The sequence below is a fragment of the Neovison vison genome, chromosome 6 (assembly GCF_020171115.1).
Source record: "Neovison vison isolate M4711 chromosome 6, ASM_NN_V1, whole genome shotgun sequence".
In the NCBI taxonomy this organism is placed as follows: Eukaryota; Metazoa; Chordata; class Mammalia; order Carnivora; family Mustelidae; genus Neogale; species Neogale vison.
The window spans coordinates 184,468,102-184,491,029 of record NC_058096.1 but is presented as its reverse complement, the minus strand read 5'-3'; the positions used below and the strand labels follow the sequence as shown (position 1 = coordinate 184,491,029).

The 22,928-nt window shown below is 42.1% G+C and overlaps 1 protein-coding gene across 1 annotated transcript in view; it reads right to left on the bottom strand.

The window, feature by feature from the left end:
- Positions 1–3,157: 3,157 nt before the first annotated feature.
- SHQ1 (SHQ1, H/ACA ribonucleoprotein assembly factor) overlaps positions 3,158–22,928 on the bottom strand; it is a 102,371-nt gene continuing 82,600 nt past the window's right edge. The window contains exon 11 of the mRNA XM_044253154.1: positions 3,158–4,577. Coding sequence (XP_044109089.1) covers positions 3,998–4,577 — 580 coding nt within the window. The 3' untranslated portion in view covers positions 3,158–3,997. The remainder of the gene's footprint in view (positions 4,578–22,928) is intronic.

Genomic DNA, 22,928 nt, shown 5'->3' with positions numbered 1-22,928 from the left:
ATATTTTGTCATACATTATGAAGATTCTGTATATTTTTCAGTCATACATTATGAAGATTCTGTATATTTTTCAGTAAGGTTTAACTCCTACATTGTCTTTATGTCTGTTTTCTTTTAGAGGTGTTTTTGTCACTACTGACTGTAAGGGGCAATTTCTAGTTATAAGATAATAATCTCTTTGTAACAAAATGGATATCCAGGGCCCCTCTGATAAAAACAATTTTTTATGAAGTCTTACGGTGGAGAAAACTTGACCCTCTCTTTCCTTCCTCCAGTTCTTCACTATAGAATTTGATCCATACGACCAAAATGGATTTTCCACTAGCAGGTGTGAAAACCGCCCCCCAGCTGTTCAACTAACTTAGAAAGTGGTTGGGAGCAGCCCAATCTCATTTGTAAATTAATCCCGTGCCAGTGAAAGATGATATCAGCAGAGTTACTGGCACCTAAAACCCATCACGCCCACGGCAAGGCTCTGGATTATTCTTCAAGGATAATGGGAGAGGAGAGACAGAACATAGAAAACTAGGTCAACGATAATGCGAACCCAGATGATGTGATTCATTGACATAATTAATATTTCTCTCTAATCTGCTGAACTGTGTAGACTTTTACCACTGGCATGCCTCTGGAGCGATTAACAAGTCTGACTCATTTTCACAGTGCCCAGCACTCCCCCAGTAACCTGTTGGCGGGGAGCTCAACAGAGCCCTGTTCAGCTCTGGAAAGTCAGAGAAGAGTACTAAACCCTCATGCTCGTTTAGTACTTCCCACTTCATAAAGTGTTTTTGAACATACAGTCTCATCACCCTTTTAAGATAAGCAAGAAGACAGTTCTATTCCCAGTTTCAAAAGGAAGGAGGAGGTTTGGAGCTGGGTGTACCCCCTTGTGGACCGGTCATACCTGAGCTCTAGCTCTGCAACTCACCGCCTCCCCTCATCAATCCCAAAGACTTAATTCTTTCCACTGAGCTCCGACCAGTGGCTGAGGTCCTCTCCTGCTTTCCCCCCAACATATTTGTTTTTCCCATCACCCAGGGTTCTTGGGCAAGTCATTTGGTTACAGGAGCTCGATAGAGTGGCATGGCAGGTTGGCAAGTTAAAAAATAAATAAATAAAAAGGCAGCACCTTTGGACTTGTTACAGACGTGGTGTAGTGTTAACTCATCTTAAACAAAGACAGGGTAATGTGATATCACAAAGCTTTAACCCTGTGTGAACAAAGAGAGCATAGGCAAAAGAAACACGGCAGACACGGAGTTGAAAAGTAAGGCGCCCATTCGTATCATCTTTGGTACTCCTGGGAGTTGTTTATGGAGCTCCTCTGCTCTGAGGATATCCAGGGAGGATCGTGTTTGCTCATTCTTTGAAGAAGGGACTAACAGGTTTTTCCACCCATGGCAAGATTCACAGAAGTAGGTCTTGTGTAGATAACTAAGGACAGAGTTGGTAGAAAGAATTTCTGTGGCTTTAAACTTTTAGACAAGAGTGGATCTGCTCAACTTGATGATAGGAGAAGTGAAGGAAGGAGGTAACAGATCATGCACTTTTCAAACTGGCTGGAGGTGAAGTGTCACCAAGAAGAAATGCATTTTCAATGGTCACAGGGATTCTGAAGCTCTGCAGGGGACCAGAGAAAAGTCTTCAACACATTCCGACAAAGCTGTTAAGAGCGTTCAGGAATTAACATGCGTGTCAAATGGCACAGTCACCCCAACTATCCTGTTAATACAAACTGAAATTTGTATTGGAAATACAAATACTTGCAACCTATATAAACCTAGAGTAAAAGGGAGCATACCCTTTCTTGAAATAAAAATGCTACTGAGATTAATACCGATCAGATTTCATTTCATTTCCTCCCTAGAGCAAATTGGTTTATTTCATTTGTTCATTCATTCAGCAAATATTTATGGAGCGCTGAGGATACAGGCACTGATGGATCAGTGGTAACCAGACACGACACAGAACCCGCTCCCTGGGAGCTTACACTCAAGTGGGAAAACTCACATTTAAAACATTAATGGAGTAATAAACACCAGATTTACTCTTTGACCCAAAATAACCAAAAAAGAAAAAGAGGAATAGTACATGTAACATGTTACATGTAACGTGTAACAATGGTTTTTAAGACATTGGATGTTAGGCAATGAGAGACAGTGATCCTGGGGGATGAGAAACAAACACAATGATCCACGTCATCGTGCAGACACTATCCAGGCTGTATGAGGAGGGACTCCAGTGGACTCCCAAGTTGAGGAGACAGAGTGGAGGACAAGGGGGAGACTGAGGCAGCCGGCAGCTGCAGGACAGAGGACCAGAGAAGAGGGAGCTCAGAGAAGGCTAGATATCTAGAGAGAGCCCGTCTGGTACTCATGAGAGTACTTACTGCAGAAAGCGTGTCATCCCTGGGAAAGCACCGTCTGAAAGCACTGGAGGGAACAGCGGTCAGTGTTCACACAGGTGCCGTTTTTCTATCACCTGAACTGGAAAATTTGTAATTTCGGAGGCATGGGAAAATCCTTCCTCAGTACCAGGCAATAGTTCATCCAGACTGAACACTTCCATACCTGCCTAACAAATTACGCAAGCAAGACGCACGAAGATCAAACTATTTCCAAGTAACTGCATCCTCAAACAAAGCTGAAGAAGATAAGACTACATGTTCAGCAAGGTGAAATTTACAATGTGTGGCACCCAGTTGAAGGTTACAAGGTGTCATAATGAGGATATGTATCCAGAATTTATAAAGAACTCTCAAAACTCAAAACTAAGAAAATAAGCATCCCAGCCTTAAAAAAAAAAAAAAAATGGCAAGAGATTTGAACAGACAAAGATTTGTGGGTGACAAATAAGCATCTGAAAAGAGGCTCACCAACAGAAGTCTTAAAAAATGCAAATTAAAACCACAGTGAGATACCCCTCACTCTTATTAAAATGGTAAAAACGGATCACATTCAGTGATGACAAGAATGTGCAGGACCTGGAAGTCTACTTTACCGGTGGAAACGAGAACCGGTGCCGCCATGTTGGGACACAGTCTGGCAGTTTCTTAAACTGTTAAATATATACCTACCATACGGCTCAGCCATTCCACCACTGGATATTTACCTAAGAGAAATGCAAGCATATGTCCGCACAAAGACTTGCACACAAATGTTCATAACAGCTTTATTTGTAACAACCCAAAGCTGGAAACAAACCAAATGTCTGTCAGTAGGTGAATGGAAAAATCTATCCAATGAAATATTTCTCAGATACGGGAAAAAAGAAAAACCTTTTTAAAAATGCCCTTTTGAATACATGCTACACCAACAAATCTGAAAATAATTACAGTGAGTGAAATAAGCCTAATTTTTGGGAGAGTACATATTACTATAAATTCAATTTACATTAAATCCTAGGAGACGCAAACTAATGTTCGGTGTCACAGCAAATCAGTGCTTTGATTTGGAGGGGTGGGTGGTAGGTGGGGGTAGGGGAGAGGGGTAACAAAGGGAGATGAGGACACTTGGGAATGATGGGTAACAACAGAATCTTGGCAGCAGTGATGATTTCATTTTGTGCACATATATATGTCAACACTTACACACTGTACATTTTAAATACGTGCAGTTTATTGTATGTCAAATATCGCTTGGTGAGGCTACCAAAAATATTAATGGGGGTGCCTGGCTGGCTGTTAGAACTTATGACTTCTGATCTCAGGGTTGTGACTTCAAGCCCCACATTGGGTATAGAGGTTACTTAAAAATAAAATCTTGAAGAAAACCATGTTAATGGGCTCTGCATTCTAGAGATTCTGGCCCAACTATTATTTCATCTTCCATATTAATTATACTTCGGCAAAAATACTTTAAAACTTTATTTTTAAAGTTGTACCAAGGAAACCAACAGCTATCAACATCAGCTCACCGAAAAACACTGCTGTACACACTAAGAAAAAGGACAAAGTGAAAATGAAGCATTATCATTCAGTAAAGGAAACCAATCTTATCTATTTCTCAATGGTGGGGAAAACCGCTTGGCGTCCATCACTCGGTGTTTGCCGGTCAACTCTGTCCTGCATGGTGCTGTGCCTTCCAGCAGCTGAGTCCTCAGGTTCAGAAACTTGAACAGTCGAGTTCAGGTGCTCTCCAAGCTCCTCTATCAGCGGCCGGCACCCTCTAAGAGCCTGGGAAGAGGCAGGTGGCTTTCCAGGACTGCCATCTGATGTCTCGGTGGCTGAGTTTCTGCACACCCCACCGGCAACAATAAGCAGGGCGCTTCTTCCCTCCGGAGAGGAAACTTGCAAGGGATCTGCTGTCTCAGATTCACTGCCTGTGAGCTCCCCTTGTTCGGAGTCTGAACCTTCAGTCTCAGACGACGTGGTGCTGTCTGATTCCTCGGAATCACTGGCCTCAGGACTGGAGGAAGGGGTCTGCTGCCTGGACATGGGGTGGGCTGCTTTTAATGCTGTTTCCTCCTCCTGCACAAGAAGTGCTGCGGCTTCCAGCTCTTCCAGGTCTAGGCCCAGCTGGGCCTTTGTCAGGGATTCTTCCTTTAAGGCTTCTGCTAGAGCTGCTAACTTTTTGGACCTTCAAAGCCATTTGAAGAAATATTAGGACTACTGATTAATTGGCCCAGGAAAAACAAAATAAAGTTAGATCCATACTTCACGTGACACTGAGATAAATCCCAAAATAGATCAAAGCTATAAATGTAAAAAAAAAAAAAAAAAATGAAGCAAATATAGTATTACAAGGAAATGCAGGAGATTCCCTCTATGCCCCTAGAATGAGGAAGCCCTTTCTAACTACAACTTAAAATCCAGAAGCCACGGGGCACCTCAGTCGGTTAAGTATCTGCCTTTGGCTCAGGTTATGATCCCAGGGTCCTGGGATCGACACCCACATAGAGCTTCCTGTTCAGTGGGGAGCCTTTTTCTCCCTCTCCTTCTGCCACTCCCTCTGCTTGTGCTCTCTTTCTCTGTCAAATAAATAAATAAAATCTTAAAAGAAAAAAAAAAATCCAGAAGTCACAAAAGAAAAACAAAGACTGACAAATTCAATTAAAAAAAAAACAAACACCAAAGTTCTGTAAGATCAAAACCACCACCACCAACAACAAAACAAAACATTATCAAGTCAAAAGGCTAATATAAAATTGAGAAAAATACTGGCAACTCATGTCACAGGGCAAGGCCTAATCTCCCCCAAAAAGTTCCTAAAAATGAGCTATAACAGTTCATCAGAAAAATGGACAAAAGACATAAGCAGATAATTCCCACAAAAGGAAATATAAATATAAATGCTTGTAAAACATATGAAAAGATGATCAACTCCAGTCAAATAAGAGAAGTACAAACTAAAGTCACACTGAGATACATTTTTCATTTATCACAGTGGCAAACATCCAAACACTAGCCTAGCATGACTAGCCAAACTGTGAAAACGGCACCTCCCTATACTGCTGATGAGAAATTAAACAGGTCTGACCCCTGTGAAGGAGACGTTGGCAATAACTTACAAAACTGAAAATGTACACACCCTTGACCCAGCAATACCACATCTGGAAATTAAACACATATGCTACAGGACAGAGGCCAAGGTTATATACTCCATCATTGCTTTTCATACCCCGATATGGGACTGGTTAATCAAGTTACGGACTCTCCTCTCTGAGCAAAGGAAGAGTCTACGGCTGTGTAAGGAACAAAGCTGTTCATGGGCTAACCCAGATATCCTGTTTCACAGCAACAGCAAAAGGCATGCCGTATGTATATGCTATCTATTATGTTAAAAAACGAGAAAGAAATATAAACACATCTATTTGCTTGTATACTTATCAATAAACCTGGAAAGCTACAGAAAACACTAGCTTACGTGGGGGGAAGGGGCAGGGACTAGAAAGGTGGAGGATGATGATGGCACAAGGGAGGCTTTTCACTGCATATTATTTTTAAACCTCTGTGAACGTTAATTCCTATTCAAAAGTTTTAAATATATGAAAAATAAAATGCAGTACTATAGAGAGCAGCATGAAGTACTTTTTATTTTTTTGATGTAGTGTACTTTTTAAAAAATTTATTTTTTATTTATTTTCAGCATAACAGTATTCATTATTTTTTCACCACGCCCAATGCTCCATGCAATCCGTGCCCTCTATAATACCCACCACCTGGTACCCCAACCTCCCACCCCCCCACCACTTCAAACCCTTCAGATTGTTTTTCAGAGTCCATAGTCTCTCATGGTTTACCTCCCCTTCCAATTTCCCCCAACTCCCTTCTCCTCTCTAACTCCCCATGTCCTCCATGCTATTTGTTATGCTCCACAAATAAGTGTTTTTATTTTTATCGGAACACCGTTTTGTGTTATATCAGAGAGTATTTTTCTAAATTTGTAATGTTACCTTATACTAAATATAAACTTTTTAACTTGGATGAATTAATTTTTTTCCTTTTGTTTTGAAAGAAGCAACGAAAAGCATACTCCGAGTCCAAAAACCCTGTCTTCACTCTCCCAGAGAGGAAAATCGGAAGTGATGATGAAAATGGGTGGCAGTGAGTGAAAGTGGTCAGCACACTGACATGGCTTCTACGCGTCTCTACATTCGAAGGAGAAATGAGCATACAGAACTTTAGCAGCTTTGAGACACACTGGAGGAGGGTGAGTTCACAAGGCAAGTTCACTCCTGAAAGAGCTGTCCATCCCATAACATTGAGAAAATGAAGCTTCATTTCACTGGAGCTGAAGTGACTGGTGGGGCAATGGAAACGAGTGAAAAAAGGTGGTATTTTTCACCTAAGTGCCTTGATGTATCTGAGACCCTTTGGTCTCAGAATATGTGCCGTGATAATGAAACTTGGTGCAAAGTAGCTCCATCCCCACTGCTGGCCCTCCGTGAGCGCAGGCAGCATCCACGGACAGGTGCAAGGCGCAGTGAGTGAGGGGCATGGCCACAGGCAACAGCGATCATGGAGGGCAACTTTCTCGTATGCAAGGAAACCCCCAAGTGTCAGGGCTGGAATCCCCAGAGCTTAGGAAAAGGAAGCTTACCTCTCTAGGGTAAAGAGAAAAACTAGGATAAGATCAGCTGACATCAGCTTATGATTCACCAGAGGGTTATAAACTCTGGATGCTCCCACCAGTTTGAGACATCTCGAGGAGCACAGTTATGGAGTAAGATGGTTACAATGTAATTTACATCCACGTCCAAGGAGGGTGTCGATGGTGTTTACCCACCATCTGTTTTGAAACCCTGATGACCACTGGTAAAGAATCTGGTCCAGGTAGTGGACTAGTCTGAGACGTCTCTGCCCTACGGCCCTGTCAGCCCAGGAGCTAGTTCACTGCCATCTTTTTCACTGAAGCAGATCTTCTCAGGGTGACAACCTGCAGCTTGAAGAGAGAAAGAGCAAGGAATCTGGGAAAGAAGACCATGCCTCTCACTAAATCATAATATTAGAAATAAAATTTTGAAATAAAAGCTCTTACTTCAGTGACCATACATCTCACATTCCTACAAGCCACAACAAATACTTCCAACAATATACAAAAGATGATGATCCAAAAACATCTGCTCCAAATGACAACCTCTCGGTCAGTTTCATCTCTGTCCACATTACAGATGACATAAGAGAAGGTTGGAGGAGTAAGAGACCTGCTGAAGTTCACCCAGCTAATGAGGCACAGTCAAGATCAGAAACCCGTGCCTTAGAGCCCCAGGGCACTCCCTCCTCTGCCACAGGGCCTCCCACAAATCGCCGGGCTCTGAAGTTTCCAGTCCCAAGACCACATTCTTCACTTCTCCCCAGCTGGAGCTTTATTCAACATCTTCCAAATGAGCAAGTTCTGACAGGTACAGGCACAGAAGTCTGCAAACATTGATGGTTTAGCTTAGCAAGCTTCAGTGAAGTACACATCTGAGCCTGAATGACAGAGGCTTAGAACTGGAAGAAAACATCTGGATAATTTTTGTGGAAACAGTGAAGAGAGCAGAGGTGTCAACTCTCAAGATGAAACTATCTGGATCTTTGCTATTGTCTACTTTACTGTATCTGTCGTGTGTAACAGAACAAATTTGGAATTTCAAAGCCTCTCACCTGTAATCCTGGCTCTTTTCAGACCCAGCCTACCCCACAAATGTGAGACTAAAAAGGATCCACTCTGACAGGCAGGAAAGAGGCTCAGATGAGCCATGTGATCCTAACAGGACCCGTGCCTGTTACTGGGTAATGTGAATTTTTCTCCTGCAGTTTGTTTCTCATTTTAAGTGCTGTATCACATTTAAAGCGACCGGTTTACATAAAATTGTAAAAAAAAAAAAAAAAAAAGAGAGAGAAAGAAAAAAAAAAAGAAAAACAATGGGAGCACCTTGACAGTATAGTACATTAAGCATACAACTCTTGGTTTCAGCTCAGGTCATAATCTCAGGGTCATGTGATTAAGCCCCACATTGGGCTCCATGGTCAGCACAGAGTCTGCTCAAGATACTCTCTCTCTCTCTGTCCCTCCAACTAATGCTCTCTTTCTCTCTTTCTGAAATAAATAAATCTTTTTTTGAAAAAATAAAGTATGTAAAAAATGAATGCTGTGTTCATTTATGATTCTTCACCCAGACTCATCTCTATTTATTAATCCCACTTTTACTACTACCTCAAGCTGGCTAGTTTCCTAAATTAATATTAAAGTTGTGACAGAAACCTTAAGTTTATGGACGAGCATTCTGAATTCACCACCTAAAGAATGCTAGAATAATAAGGAATTAAAAATTTCAAAACATCACTGATGTAGAATGTGACCAAACAGCTCAAGGAATGAAAGTTGGGTTTGTTTCTATTCAATTATTTTGAATAGAATTATTATAGCAATCATTGTTTGCAATTAAAAAAAAACTATTCATTTGGAGAAAAAAAAATCAAGCCATGAAAGAGGAGACTTTTTGTTCTTTCAACCACTGGTACAATTAGAGTTGGTTCTAAGTCTGCCACTCCTTGTAAATTCTAGAACCTAACTCCACAATGTCCCTTTCCATTTCAGAAAGCACCACAATAACGTAGTTAGTGGTTTTTCCACTGTCACACTCAAAACAGACCAGCTAGTTCATGTCAAAAAGCTCTGGCAGTTGAGTGACACCATTAGTTAATCAGAATGCTTACAAAGACCAGGTACATTAGGATACAAAGTCATGAATACGCTGAGTTACTATTGTACTTACAGTATATGTTCTATATCTAAGTGAAGAGCACATACTGGTTAAGGATGTATTCCTCCAGGAGTGAAGAGATTCATCTTTTAAAAGAGACATGATGATTGGATCACAGTGATGTCATATTTTAATAAAATACTCAAAACAAGTTTTCCTTAGAAAGTTTTTGGAAATGTAACGCTACCATGTAACTTGTAAAAAAAACACGTTCATTCTGTTTGTAGATGTGAAATAATACCTTACTTGGAGGATTTTTTTTTTTTTAAATAAAAAATGGCTCTTTGACAAGTTCCAGTGAATACAAGTACCACAACAGAGTAACAGTCACAGCGGGAAGTACATGCCTTTACCATGGCTAAGCTAACAGAGAATCCCCTCAAATTATTTCATATCTTGGTGACTGTGTTAAAGGGTAGGGGACTGCATGGCCTTATGAAAGAACCAAAACAAAGTACAAAAGGAGCCCTAAAATGTAGGGAAACCTGGGTATAAATAGAAAGCATACATCCTGCTTCTTGTTGTAGAATTTTGTCTCCAACTATCAATCAACTTTTCACCACTTCCTGCAATAGCAGATCTACTATAAATCTCGGAGTAACTGACTAGGTTTCATTTCCTCTGCCAAAACCCACTAACCTGCCAGGCATGACAGACTGACACTAGAGCCAGCAACTGATAATGTAAGACAGGGTGCCAGTGAGGCAATTCAACAAACATTTCATACCGGATGATGGAATACACTGACTTGGCCTTTGAATTTTAAAGGACACATACACACACACACACACACGCACCCCAGGTTCTGTCTGGGGACAAACAGTACTACAACTTTCTTTTTAAAAGGTATTGCTGGCAATACCTTTTAAATGGCATATAATCATAATCCCAGTCTATTGAAAAGAACCAGTTTCAAACTTCAGAAATCCTCTGTACAAAACACACTTATGGAGCCCGATGTAAAAGATAATGCCTTAGTTTTAAGTAGAAGTTGCTAGTGACAGTCTTCTCTTGAAAGCTACCATGAAACACAAGTACGACTGATGCACAGGTGAAGAGAGAAGTGTATGCTGTTACACTATATTAGTGAAAACTGCTCCCAGCTCGGTTATTAACAGAAAAAATCCATTTCTTTAAACAAGAAGCTACATATTGAATACCAAAAATACTGCAAGTTATTTAAGCCATATTGAGTTTGAGGCAGTGAAATCACTTTCTACCTATTTCCAACCTGACGTAATACCTTTCTGGGCCGGACTATGAAGATTAACACATAGTCCAAGAAATAGCAGAATAATTTTCTGAAAAACGCCCTATATTAGTTTCCTAGGGCTTAATAAACTACCACAAACTGGGGCTTAAAACAACAGAAATTTCTTTTCTTACAGTTCTATAAGCTAGAAGTCCCTTCTAAGGCTCTGAGGGAGAACCTGTCCCACGCCTCTGGCTTCTCATGTTGCTGGAAACCCTGGGTATTCCTTGGTTTGTAGACCCATCACTCCAAATTCTGCCATCACAAGGCACTCTTTCTGCTGTGTCTGTTTCTTTACATGCTATCTTCCCTCTGGAAGTATCTCTGTGTCTCTTCTCCTCTCCCTGAAAGGATACCAGTCATACTGGATTAAGGGGCCACCAAACTCCAGCATGACCTCATTTTACTATCACTTAAAATCTACAATAACCCTATTTCGACATAAGGTCATATATTCGGGTTCTGGGAATTTTGAGGGGATACTCTCCAACATACTACACCCCTTATGGCTGAAGCAAAGAATGGAGAGATGCTCACTAATGGAAGATAAATTAAGACCAAAAAAGGTCACTTAAGGTAGATCAACATAAAAGACCAAAATTTAATAGTAAATAGTAACCAAAAAAAAGGTTACGATTTCACCTTCAAAAAAAAATTACAAATTACACCAACAAGTTCATAAAATACTTAATGATTAATATGTAGGTTATAACTGCAACTATGTGCCATTTCCCCCAATGAACAAAGAGTGAACCAAATATTGTTTTTAATAATTTTGTTCTAACAAAATTCCAGTGTAGTGCTATATGACATTCATCACTTTAGGTCAGCCTTTTAAGAGCAAATCTGAGAACAAATAATCACCAAGGCATCAACAGTTTTCTCAAGGGTCTTCCAATCATGTGATATTCAAACGGTTCCTTTGGCATTTAAAGACTTCCCACTAATGTCCCTATTACTGTAGAATTTCCTTCTTCAACTATTAACTAATCCCACGCTTCCAAGCCTCAACGTCAGTGGTTGTGTGCTTCCCTCAAGTACAACTCCTGTATCACTTTCACTGCCCTTGTGAAGCCCTTGCTCTTCTGCCCAATCTGCAATTTATTTGCACTGTACAGTATCAGCAACCAACAAGAAGTCGAACAAAAAAACACTGGCTGGATGGGTGGGTAGGATGCTAGGAAGGAAATAATATGCTAGAATGGGGACTAAACTGAGTGGTTTGATCATTAGTGACTATTTCTGCGTTTTGACTATCATCACTTCTCTTTGTAACTCTGTTAAGTACAGAAATTTGAATGAATATTCAGAAATAAGGCATTGACACACCTATGTAGCTGCACTAGATACACAAATGTGCACACACTTTAGAGCAAAGTAAATGACTCCATATAAAAAAAATTGCTATGGTAATCCCACATACGTTAGAGCATGCCCCAGGAAGGTGAATGAAGGCTTACCCAAATCCAGAGAGGTTACTATTGACTTCTTCATTGATACCCATCTAAGAAGTGGAAGGGTGAAGATGATAAACAGATTAAGAAAGGTACAATGTTCATAAAGAACTGTCTGAGGGGTGCCTGGGTGGCTCAGTGGGTTAAGCCTCTGCCTTCAGCTCATGATCTCAGGGTCCTGAGATAAAGCCCCACATAGCATCAGACTCTCTGCTCAGCGGGGAGCCTGCTTTCCCCACTCCCACCCCCCTCCCGCCTGCCTCTCTGCCTACTTGTGATCTCTGTCTTTAAAATAAATAAAATCTTTGGCCGGGGGAAGGGAAGAACTGTTTGAAAGAAACTGACTCAATCTCTCCCCGAAATGGTTTTGCATTTATGCCAGACCGAATCAGATTAGCAGAGATGGAAATGTGAGTCCCATCAACTTGCCACCTTTCCCTCTACTCCCCCTGCCTCCCAGCAGAACTGCTTTCGCTGAAATGCTTCAATGCAATCCTCCAAACTGATGTTCAGAGTCTATTTCAAAACTGGCCCCACAAAACTCTGGGCAGTGTGAAACTCAAAGGCCCCCCTCTCCATACTGGCTATTAGGAAAGTAAAATCTGTGACCTGCCTGGCATGATGTAATGTATCCAAAGCTCTGTCTTGCCTCCCTTTTCATTTTGTTGCTTTTTTCCTTCTTTGACCACACCTTTAATTAACACCATGTTGTTTTATACACACACACACACACACACACACGTGCGCACGCATACACACGCACTTTAAATAATTTCTGGTACAAGGCAAAGAATAAATATGCAATTTGAATGAAACCAAATAGCCGGTTAAGTAAAAAATACACAAAAATGAAAACAAAACAAACAACAACAACCAAAAAAACCCCACTTCTGTTGGACAGAAAAGAATATGGGAAAGTGAGGATTATGGGTCTGAGGCTGATGATTCCATGAAGCAAGACATTTTGGGTATGTCAGATTTGAACAATTCTGACAGTATTTCTACATTTCATCTATGTGAAAAGGGCAGACAGTGTTGTTTAGTAACAGAGGTGCAGTATTTTGACCGCTTAGCTGTTCAGGTGAAATGGCTGTTCAGATTCCATTAAACTAAGTAGAGGTCAGTCAACAAGATGGAAAAAGCATTACTATGAAGGTGGTGGAACAAAGGTATTATGGGTGGAAATGTGTCCCCCACAAAGATATGTTCAAGTCCTATCCCCCAGAACCTGTCAATATGACCTTAGTTGGAAATAGGATCTTTGCAGATATAATCAAATCAAGATGAGGTTATCCCAGGTTTGGGCAGGTCCGCAATCCAATGACTCCAGGGGGACTGGTGTCCTTACCATAGTACTGAATGAAGAGGCAGACAGAGAAGGCCACGTGATAATGGTGGCAGAGACTGGAGTGACGTATCTACAGGCCATGACATGTCAAAGATTGCTCACTACCACCAGAAGCTAGGAAAGAGGCATAGAACAGACACTCCCCTGAAACCTCCAGAAGGAACCAACCCTGTGGAGGACTTCCGGCCTCCAGAACTTTGACAGAACAGCTTTCTGTTGTTTTAAGCCATCTGGTTTGTGGTCATTTGTTACAGTGGTCCTAGGACACTAATAGAGAAGGGTATGTTGGGATCAAGATCTTTAGAGCTGAACGGAAATCAGAAAGCATCATATATAACCTCTTGGTTTTACAGATGAAAAAATGACACCACCAAAAATATCAACAGCAGCAAGGCACAGAAAAGTTTCCTTCGCCAGTAAGATGCAGAGAATGGGTTGAATCTGTTTCTAATTCCCCTCTGAATCCAAACACCATGGTTTTATATTTCTCTGTTATGATCATGATGTTTCCCAGTGTAAAAACCTACAGTGGCTTCCCAAAACAGAATAAAATCCAAACTCCCCAGTGAGGACAAAGCCCCAGAGATCTGGCCCCTGGGTCGTGCCCGCCTCTCAGTGAGGTCACCCCGCCATTAGTGTCCCAGTCACTGTGTTCCACTCGCTGCCCTTTCTCCATCCTGAGGATTTGTTAATGCATTCGTGCCTCAAGGCCCTTGCACTTGTTGTACCCTTCTTCTGGTACACTTCTCCCTTAGGTCTTCCCATGCGGGGGTCTTATTTAGTACTCAGCTAAAATCCCACCTCAGTCTTAGAAAAGCGGTCTGTGTAAAGCAGCACTCCAGAAACAATTTCACGTCATGAGACACACAGATGATGCCATCTGCCTGGCGTGACACAGGGTCTGCATCCCCGCCAGCCTGAGGGCTGAGAAGCCAGTACCTTCATTCCCCTGACACCCACTCATGATGCCACAGAACACCGAGTAGTATGCTCTGCCCTTTGCCCTCCACTACTTATACTCAGATCTACTATTGAACTTGGTGAAACAGGACAAGTTTTAAGGTCTACAGAAGTGGAAGTTTTGATAGAGTTTTTCAAACATGTCCTTTTTGTCTCCCTTTTCCCATCTTGAAAGCAGAATGAAAATGACTGCTTCCAAATTTCCTGGCATGCTCTGAGAAGGAAAGGTCGGGTTAAGTGATTTAATGTGTTTATTTCTTTGTGTGCTTGTTCTAAATGCTAAAATTTTCCTTGGTTACAAAATATAAAGTTAGTAAGCTCTGCCGCTTTGACAATACTGAGACAGGAAAATAACTTAAGTGCTGGTACGTTGACCACATCCACAGGCTGAAGCATGCAGCTCTCCAAATTATGACAGGAGTCAAAAACTTTGAAAATTCAAAATATTTATCCACTCACTGGTATGATACACGGTGGAATGTCTTCTTAAATACACATCGCCATGGCATGAAGCAGTTAATCTTAAACCATTCTGTGGTTTCTTAATGACAAGCCTGTTCTATAAAATGAATGACAGTGGTACACTGCCTGCTCCCTGGTTCGGCTCTTCCAGAATTATTAATTGTCTGACATATCACATCAGCACTGCCTCTTCCCACTTGCTGGGAACCATGGTTAAAAGGCCCTCTGAAGGAAGTCTGGAACCTTTGATTTCCTGGGGAGAAAACAGGAACAACAGGACGGGACACAGCTCTGGGACAGACCACTCCTCCCAAGGATCAGGCACAGCGCTAAATGGCCACCTCTGGGGCAGGCCTGCAGTACCCTCCTCCGCTCTTCCACAAAACCACTCCATGCTGTGCCCATCAGAACAGCTCACTGACAGGAGTAAGGGCAGTGAATGAACCTGTCACCCCTCTGCAGGGAAGACAGAGCTGAAGCACCGAGCTCCTTCCTAAATGCAGACCCACTAGGTTTGCTCCTTGTTGGACCTGGAAAGCTGTGCCCTGCAGGGAAGAAGTCCCTCTGGCATATCAAAGGCAAAGAGGAAAGTGCTCAGAAATATGCCACCTAGAGCTTACTCAATGCTCAACCTCCCCAATGCCCCTGCTTCATACTCCTTACACAATTACAGGACTACACAACTAGCTGCACACCTTCTTAGACTTGATGTCCTCAGACCAATCTGCTGGATTTTTTTAAAGTTGCCCCAAAGAGACCTTTAAGATTAATGCTGAGTCAGAACACTCACAAAAATTACGCTGAAAGAGGGGCACCTGGATAACGCAGTTGGTTAAGCCTCTGACTCTTGGTTTTAGCTCAGGTCTCACGGTCCTGTGATCGAGCCCTGAGTCAGGCTCCACAGTCAGTGCAGAGTCTGCTTAAGACTCTCTCCCTGTCCATCTGACCCTCCCCTCCACTCTTTCCTCACTCCCTCTCTCTAAACTAAATAAACCTCAAAAACAAAACCGCTTCATGAAAGAATGAAGCCACACACAGAAGAGTATACACTCTTATATCATTTCACCCTACCCAGTTTCTATAACAGGCAAAACCAACAGATGGTGACATCAGGACGGTGGTTACAGGGCAGGGGCCAGAGAATGACAGTGCACTAAGGGGCATCGAGGGCCCCTCAAGCACGATTTTTCATTTGGGTGCTAGTTACACTGGTATTTTACCACAGCTGAGTTCATTCTTTATCTACTTATAATCTGTGTGTACTTCAACAAAAATTAGCTTAAAACAACAACAGCAACAACAACAAATATGTGTCCCGGTAAAAAAAAGTCACAGGCTTCTGACATTTGCTCTGGAAAAGTAGACGGAGCCTCCGCGAGAAGGAGTGTGTCCTAATGGGGGGTCAGATCACGGGGCCAGATCCTGTTTCCTCCGGGCAAACTGGCAGGCCTCTAATGCAACACTCCTCATTGCAAATGTCTTTTTAAAAGGCATGGCACGTTCTACCAAATACAAAGAGAATCTCAAAATATGCCTAGAGAAAGATCCATTAGTCATCTCTTTCAACGTGCGAACTACACACAGAAAGTTGTTCTCTGCAGAAGTACGTAGCTCACTGCTATGGGGGTTATTCCCCAGGTAGTGGTGAAAGCCAGTCTGTGGGGCATTTAAAATCACATCTTTAAAGGCATTTCCCCCATCCCACCTCCCCAGACATTTGATCTACAGACCAATCCTGGTACTTTCTGAAATAAAAAGTAATAATTTCTACTAATTTTCCTTTTAGTTCTGCCTCCAACCCCCTAAAACTGCTTCATACCTATCAGAAACCTGAAGATGAACCCCCGAAAGTCTTTATACCAGTTGGATGAATATTTTATTCCAAGTGAGCGATTTTACTTAATTTGAGTAGTATAAAGCTTATTTTCTTAAAACAGATGTTTCTTTAAAAAAATGCGCATAAAAGTCTTAGAAGACTTCATTCTGTACCTGCATTTATGCAGTAACAAGAGAAAACTTCCCACCTGGGGTGGCGGGAAACAACAAGACTAAGTCTTCAGATCCTTCTTTTATTATTACTATGATCAGGAAACTGAACAGGTATTTCTGGCTGACTTCAGTTGCTTGCGGATCTTCTACCTCAATGCTAACATTTTCTTTTCTTTTTTTTTTTTTTTTTTACCAGGAGAGTAAGTTTACCAACACATTTCTCCATGAAATAATAGAACTGGACATCATGGTCAGATTTTTCAAATCATTTCTCAAAGTCAAGGGATTTCTTTTTCTAATCAACTTTGCCCATGTGTAGATTACATGCACCTGTAGATTTTTTTTTTTTTAAAGATTTTATTTATTTATTTGACAGAGAGAGATCACAGTAGACAGAGGGGCAGGCAGAGAGAGAGAGAGGGAAGCAGGCTCCCAGCTGAGCAGAGAGCCAGATGTGGGACTCGATCCCAGGACCCTGAGATCATGACCCGAGCCGAAGGCAGCGGCTTAACCCACTGAGCCACCCAGGCGCCCCACATGCACCTGTAGATTAACACTCCAAGTAAATATTTCCTGTATTGATGTTAAGGTCGTAAGAGAAATCAACTCCTCGGCTTTCATTCTGTAAGCTTCCTCTTGACAAAAAGAACTACTGAGCACTCTTTAAACTAACCCTGGGGCTTGACTTTACACCAAGTGCTGTCCCCTCAGGAGTTATGCCTTCAGATCGTGGCACTTCATTCTCCTCTCATCAGTCAGAGACTAACCATTTCTGCCTCTGGCTAATTTGCTTCTAAATAAATGATCCATTTCCTCAAATAAAACTTCTACAGAAAAATCCCTAAATTCCACCACAGGTCAACAATGCTTTATCTAAAACCCTTGGACCTATATGAGTTTTAAAATTTCTGTTTGTTTTCCAATTCAGAAAAGTAATTCTGGATCTCTACTACTATGCCATATACGACCTAACACTCCCTGCAACAACCTGTAATCAAATACACTCATATCTTTCTGCCGTAAAATGTATGGTTAGTCTCTCCAAGTGGACTAAGTAAAGATTATAGTCTCACGGCAGGTAAGTTCAGGTCAGTCAGGTTTTGCTGTCAATTGCCCCCAAAATACGTGTACTTTCAGAACTTTCTGGGTTTCAGAATTGTGCACAAGGGGTTGAGGACCAGAACTAGAAGCAAGGAGATGGGGCTACAGTTTTTCAGTTCAACTGCCCGGGTTCAAGGTCAGTCTTTGACAAATATTTATTGAGTACCTGCTATATGCCAGGTTTGGTGCATAGAATGGTGAATACAAAATGCAGCCTCTGATCTGAAGATCAGATCATCTCAGTCTGTGGAAGGCAAGAAACAAGCCATCACATCATAGTGAAGTAAGGAGAATGATTGGCACAGGATGCCCTGGGAATGTCTGGCTCAGAGGCTTTGAGAGGTTTTTTTTTTTTTTTTTAAGAGTTTATTTATTTATTTGACAGAAATCAAAAGTAGGCAGAGAGACAGGCAGAAGGGGTGGGGGAAGCAGGCTCCCTGCTGAGCAGAGAGCCAGATGCAGGGCTCGATCCCAGGACTCTGGGACCATGACCCAAGCCGAAGACTTAACCCACTGAGCCACCCAGGCGCCCCAAGGCTTTGAGAGTTTTGAGCACAGTCTCTTCCCACAAGAGAATTCTATGCAAAAACCATTCTGTATTTTAAAATGGGGGCAAGAAGTCCAAAGTCCTAATTCTAAGCCCAGATTGATGACTTCAATGCTTTTCTTGAAATTCCAAATATTAAATTCTTTAAGGCAAGAAAGACATGTATTTTTTCTTTTCTATCCCTATTGTGCTGTTCCCTATACCAAAGTTTAGTCTATCTATAAGGTACAGTAGATTCTCATTATTCACTGATTCCTTATTTGTGAATTTGCCTACTCGCTAAAATTTATTTGTAACCTCAAAGGCAATGAGCATTTTTATGCTCATTCACAAATATGCGCAGAGGGTGAACATTTTAGTTGCCAAAGAGCACCTTCCCAGACTTCTTGTTTCAGCTCTCAGACTGTCAAAAAAGTGTCCTTTTCACAGTCTAGCAAGTGACACACTGTTTGCATTTTAGGATTTTTTATGATAATTTCACTCTTTAAAAATGGTCCCTGAACATACTGCCAAATTACTATCTAGTATTCTTTTTAAAAAAATTTTTTTTATTTATTTATTTATTTGAGAGAGAGAGAGAGAGAGAGCATGGAGGGAGGGAGAAGGAGAGGGAGAGAGCAGATCCCAAGCAGACTCCATGCTGATCGTAGAGTGCAATGCAGGACTCAATTTCACGACCCTGAGATTGAGACCTGAGCCGAAACCAAGAGTTGGATGCTCAACCAACTGAGCCACCCAGGCACCCCTTTAGTATTCTTCAGTGCTGAAAGGCTCTAATGTGTCTAATGAAAGAAAATATTTGTCTTAGATAAGCTTTGTTCCAGCTTGAGTTACCTTGCTGTTGGCCATGAGGGTCACTGTTAACGAATCTGCAATATAAAAGGTACCCGTAAACAGAAACATAGATAGAACAAAGGTACCTTTGTTTGTTGTTTGATGAAAATGCTGTGACCAGAAGCCCACAGGAACCTAACCCTGTATTTCCCCTAGGAGCAAAGGTTGAGATTGGGAAGTCAGGGTTTGTGGCAACTTTATAGAACATAACTAAGCGAATGACGAAAATTGACTATAATCCAGTCCTAGCCTGAGGCCACAGAGGAAGGACAGCCATTTCAGGGTGGAATGGTGAAGAGAGGGGGGGCAAGAGCAGAGAAGGTTTCCTACACAAAGGGTAATCTACATGCAAACACTCTTAAAGCCCATGAGAGCAACCCAAGAGAGAAAAGTGGGATGGTTTTGGTGACATGGGAACCACAGAATCATGGTACAAACCAACAGCACTGATAGGTCCATGGCTACATCCCTGGACTACAGGACAGAAGGACAACATTCCACAAACAATAAACACAAATGACCCTTGAACGACATGGCTTTGAACTGTGCAGGCCCACCGACACAATAGAGAGCTGTAAGGGTATTTTCCCTTCTCATTTTCTTAGTAACATTTTCTTTTCTCTAGCTCACTTTATTGTAAGAATACAGTGTGTAATACATATACATACAAAATATGTTTAGTTGACTGCTTACGTTAAGAGTAAGGCTTCTGGTCAACAGTAGGCTATTAGTAGTTAAGTTTTGGTAGAGTTAAGAGTTATATGTAGATTTTTGACTACATGAAGATGGAGGCAAGGGCTCAGGGGGGCAGGCTCCACAGCCCTAACCCCCACGTTGTTCAAAGGTCAACTGTACTCTATCTTGGAATGTGGCAGGAAAAGAGAGATGCACAAAAGATAAAATCGTTGATTTACAAGGGAGTTTGAGTCTCAGGCTCAAATTCTGAAATGTCCATGGTTTTGGATGCTCCTTTTTCCCCTCATTAATTCTTCCAGGGCAGGGGCACCTAGGTGGCTCAGTCAGTTAAGCATCCGACTCTTGATTTCGCCTCAGATTTCGTACTCAGGGTCCTGGGACCAAGCCCCGAGTGGGGTTCCACAGTCAGCCAGGAGTCTGCTTGAGGATTTTTATCCTTCCACCGCCACCCCTCCCTGTACCTCTCTTCCTAAAATAAACAAATAAATCTTAAAAAACTAAATCCTCCAGGACAGTAATTCTTTTAAAGGCATAGTGAGTCTCACAGTGAGAGAGAGTCACGTACTGCGAGCTTCTCTGCACCATAAAAACAGACTTCTAATTCCCATCCAGGCTCCTCTGGAAGCAGCTAGATCCATGGCTTAACATACACACACCCCCCTACTGGGTACAACCACATCTCACATGTAAGGAACCAGTGTAAGTCTGCTAAGACTTAGGGTATTCAACAACTGCCTTAGAAGCCTTGGAACTGAAAGCTGTCCTGACAAGAGTGCTGGCAAGTGCTCAACTACAGAAAAACCAAAACTGGGGAAGGTTGATTTTCTTGATGCTTGCTTATGCTACCTCAATAACTACTTGAACGAAAGTGGAAAGCATCTATCAGAGCATCCTGAAATGACAGTCCCTAGCCTATTCGAGGGGAATTTAGAACTATTTTTAATGAAGGCAACTGATGCCATGACTAAGATTTAATTTCTCTCCTTAATAAAGCTTTGCTGCTCCAAGGGTAACCCCTGGACCAGCAGAGCAGCAGTATTCAGCACCTGTCACAGCAGCAGGTCTCGGGCCCCACCATGGACCTCGTCATCAGACAGCATTTTACCAGGCTCTACAGGGGATCTGGATACACAGAAGTCTGATGGATACAACTATTCCAGAGGGTTGTGACTGTGTCAAAGTGATTATTATTATCACCACCTTACTTTTTTGTGTAAAAAATTGCTCACTCAATCTGATCAAACCCCTAAAAGGGAAGGGAGTAGTGTAAGATTGTCTTATTCCTGAGTCAGCTCTGGAGAGCTAAGCATTTGCTTTCATTTCACACATTCTGTTAAGGGCAGCCTGATTATGAGCCAGGCCTCTGTCATAAAGCACAAATATAACCTCTAAACTGCATTCATTCACCAGTGATGGTTCCAGGTAAAACAGTGCAAGGAGCCCTGCTCTGATGGACCTTTTGGCTCATCACCATGGCCTCTCTTGATCATAAGGCTCATTCTCAGAAACGTTTTCTTTCTCAATCTGCTTTTCTCATTCATTCATTCACTCAGTATTCATGGAAAATGCTAATGTGCCCAAGCACTGAGCAAAACAGACAAGAATCCTTGGATCCTTGGAACTTACACTCTTTCTTAGGAAAAGACAGACAATAAACACAAAGTAAGTAAAATACATGATGTGCCAGAGAGTATAAGTGCCACAGGAAAAAACAGCTAAAAAGGTGGCGCAGAAGTACTAGGGACAGGCGATGTTCAATTTTTCTGAGTGCTTCAGGAAGGCTTCACTGAAAGGTGACAAAAGGGATCCAATATATTTGAATAGCCTGAACTGGGGGACCTAGCTTTTTCTTGCTTTTTACCTATTTCATTTCTCTGGGCTTGAATCTCTAGTCTATTGAGCTATTAAGCTCACTACAACACTCCCATCTACCCCTGCCCCTTGTCCTAAAAGCCCCGTGGATAGCAACTGCCACGTGGCTGTTTCTAATCTCCATATTATGTACGCATGCCTCAGCTACTCCTTCTTGTACGTTTATCCACCTGAGACCCAACCTACACTGTCCCGTGCTCAGGGGAAATAACAACAGGTCACCTTCACCTTGTTTCTAAAAAGAAGACCCAGAGATGTAGCAAAAATTCTGGCTTGCCCAAAGTTTGTAACACTTCATATTACAAATTTAAGCTAGATGTAACTATATGATGGCTCAGAAACCTATCATTCTACAGCTAATTTCTCTCATCTAAGAAAATGTAAAAGATGCCACAGGAAGACCTCCTGTTCAGCCACCAAGGCAACGAGGAGTATAGATTACAACATTTCAGCCCCTGCTATGTCTGGGTGGCAGGGATGACATTAAAGGCGCAATTCATTCTCCCGTAAGGACCAAGCAAGCCACCTTGCTGCGATCTCCACAATCCCAGATTGGAAGATATCTGAGAGATAGAGGAGTCCAGGGCTGTCCAGGCCAGCTTTACATAATCAGGAAGAGCTCTCTCTCTGTGCTGTCCAACACAGGAGCCACTAGCCACGCATGGCTACGGAGCACTTGAAATGCTGCCAATGTGACTGAGAAACTAGATCTTCAATTTTATTTAATTTCAATTAATTAAATTAAAATAGCCTTGTGTAACTATGTGCACAAAATGGGACCACACAGATCTAATCGGAAGCCCTAATTTTCTTTGACAAAGATGAGGCCCAGACATAGCTCAGGTCACAGGGCTGACCACGGTCTTGAGTGCTAACCTTCCATACTGGCACCAGACTGGAGGGTTTTCAAATGGCTTTGAGATGCAGGAGTCCATCTGATCCTCTCCTTGGCCTCATGAGCTAAACAGGACTGTACAGCTGTCCCTATTTTCACCGGCGCTCAAAAGCGAACATGTGCCTCATGACAGAGGGTTAGCCCCAAGGAAGGCCAGAGCCTCTGCGGTGCAGACCCACCAGGTCCTGGCTCACACTGAAGCAGTGATACCATCTGGGTAATTAGAGCTTATTTATGACATAAAACAAGATGCTAGAAGAGGACATTTGCCAGTAAAACCGCTGGAGAATCTTTCCTATGGCGTGGGATCCGATTCCTGTCAAAAGAGT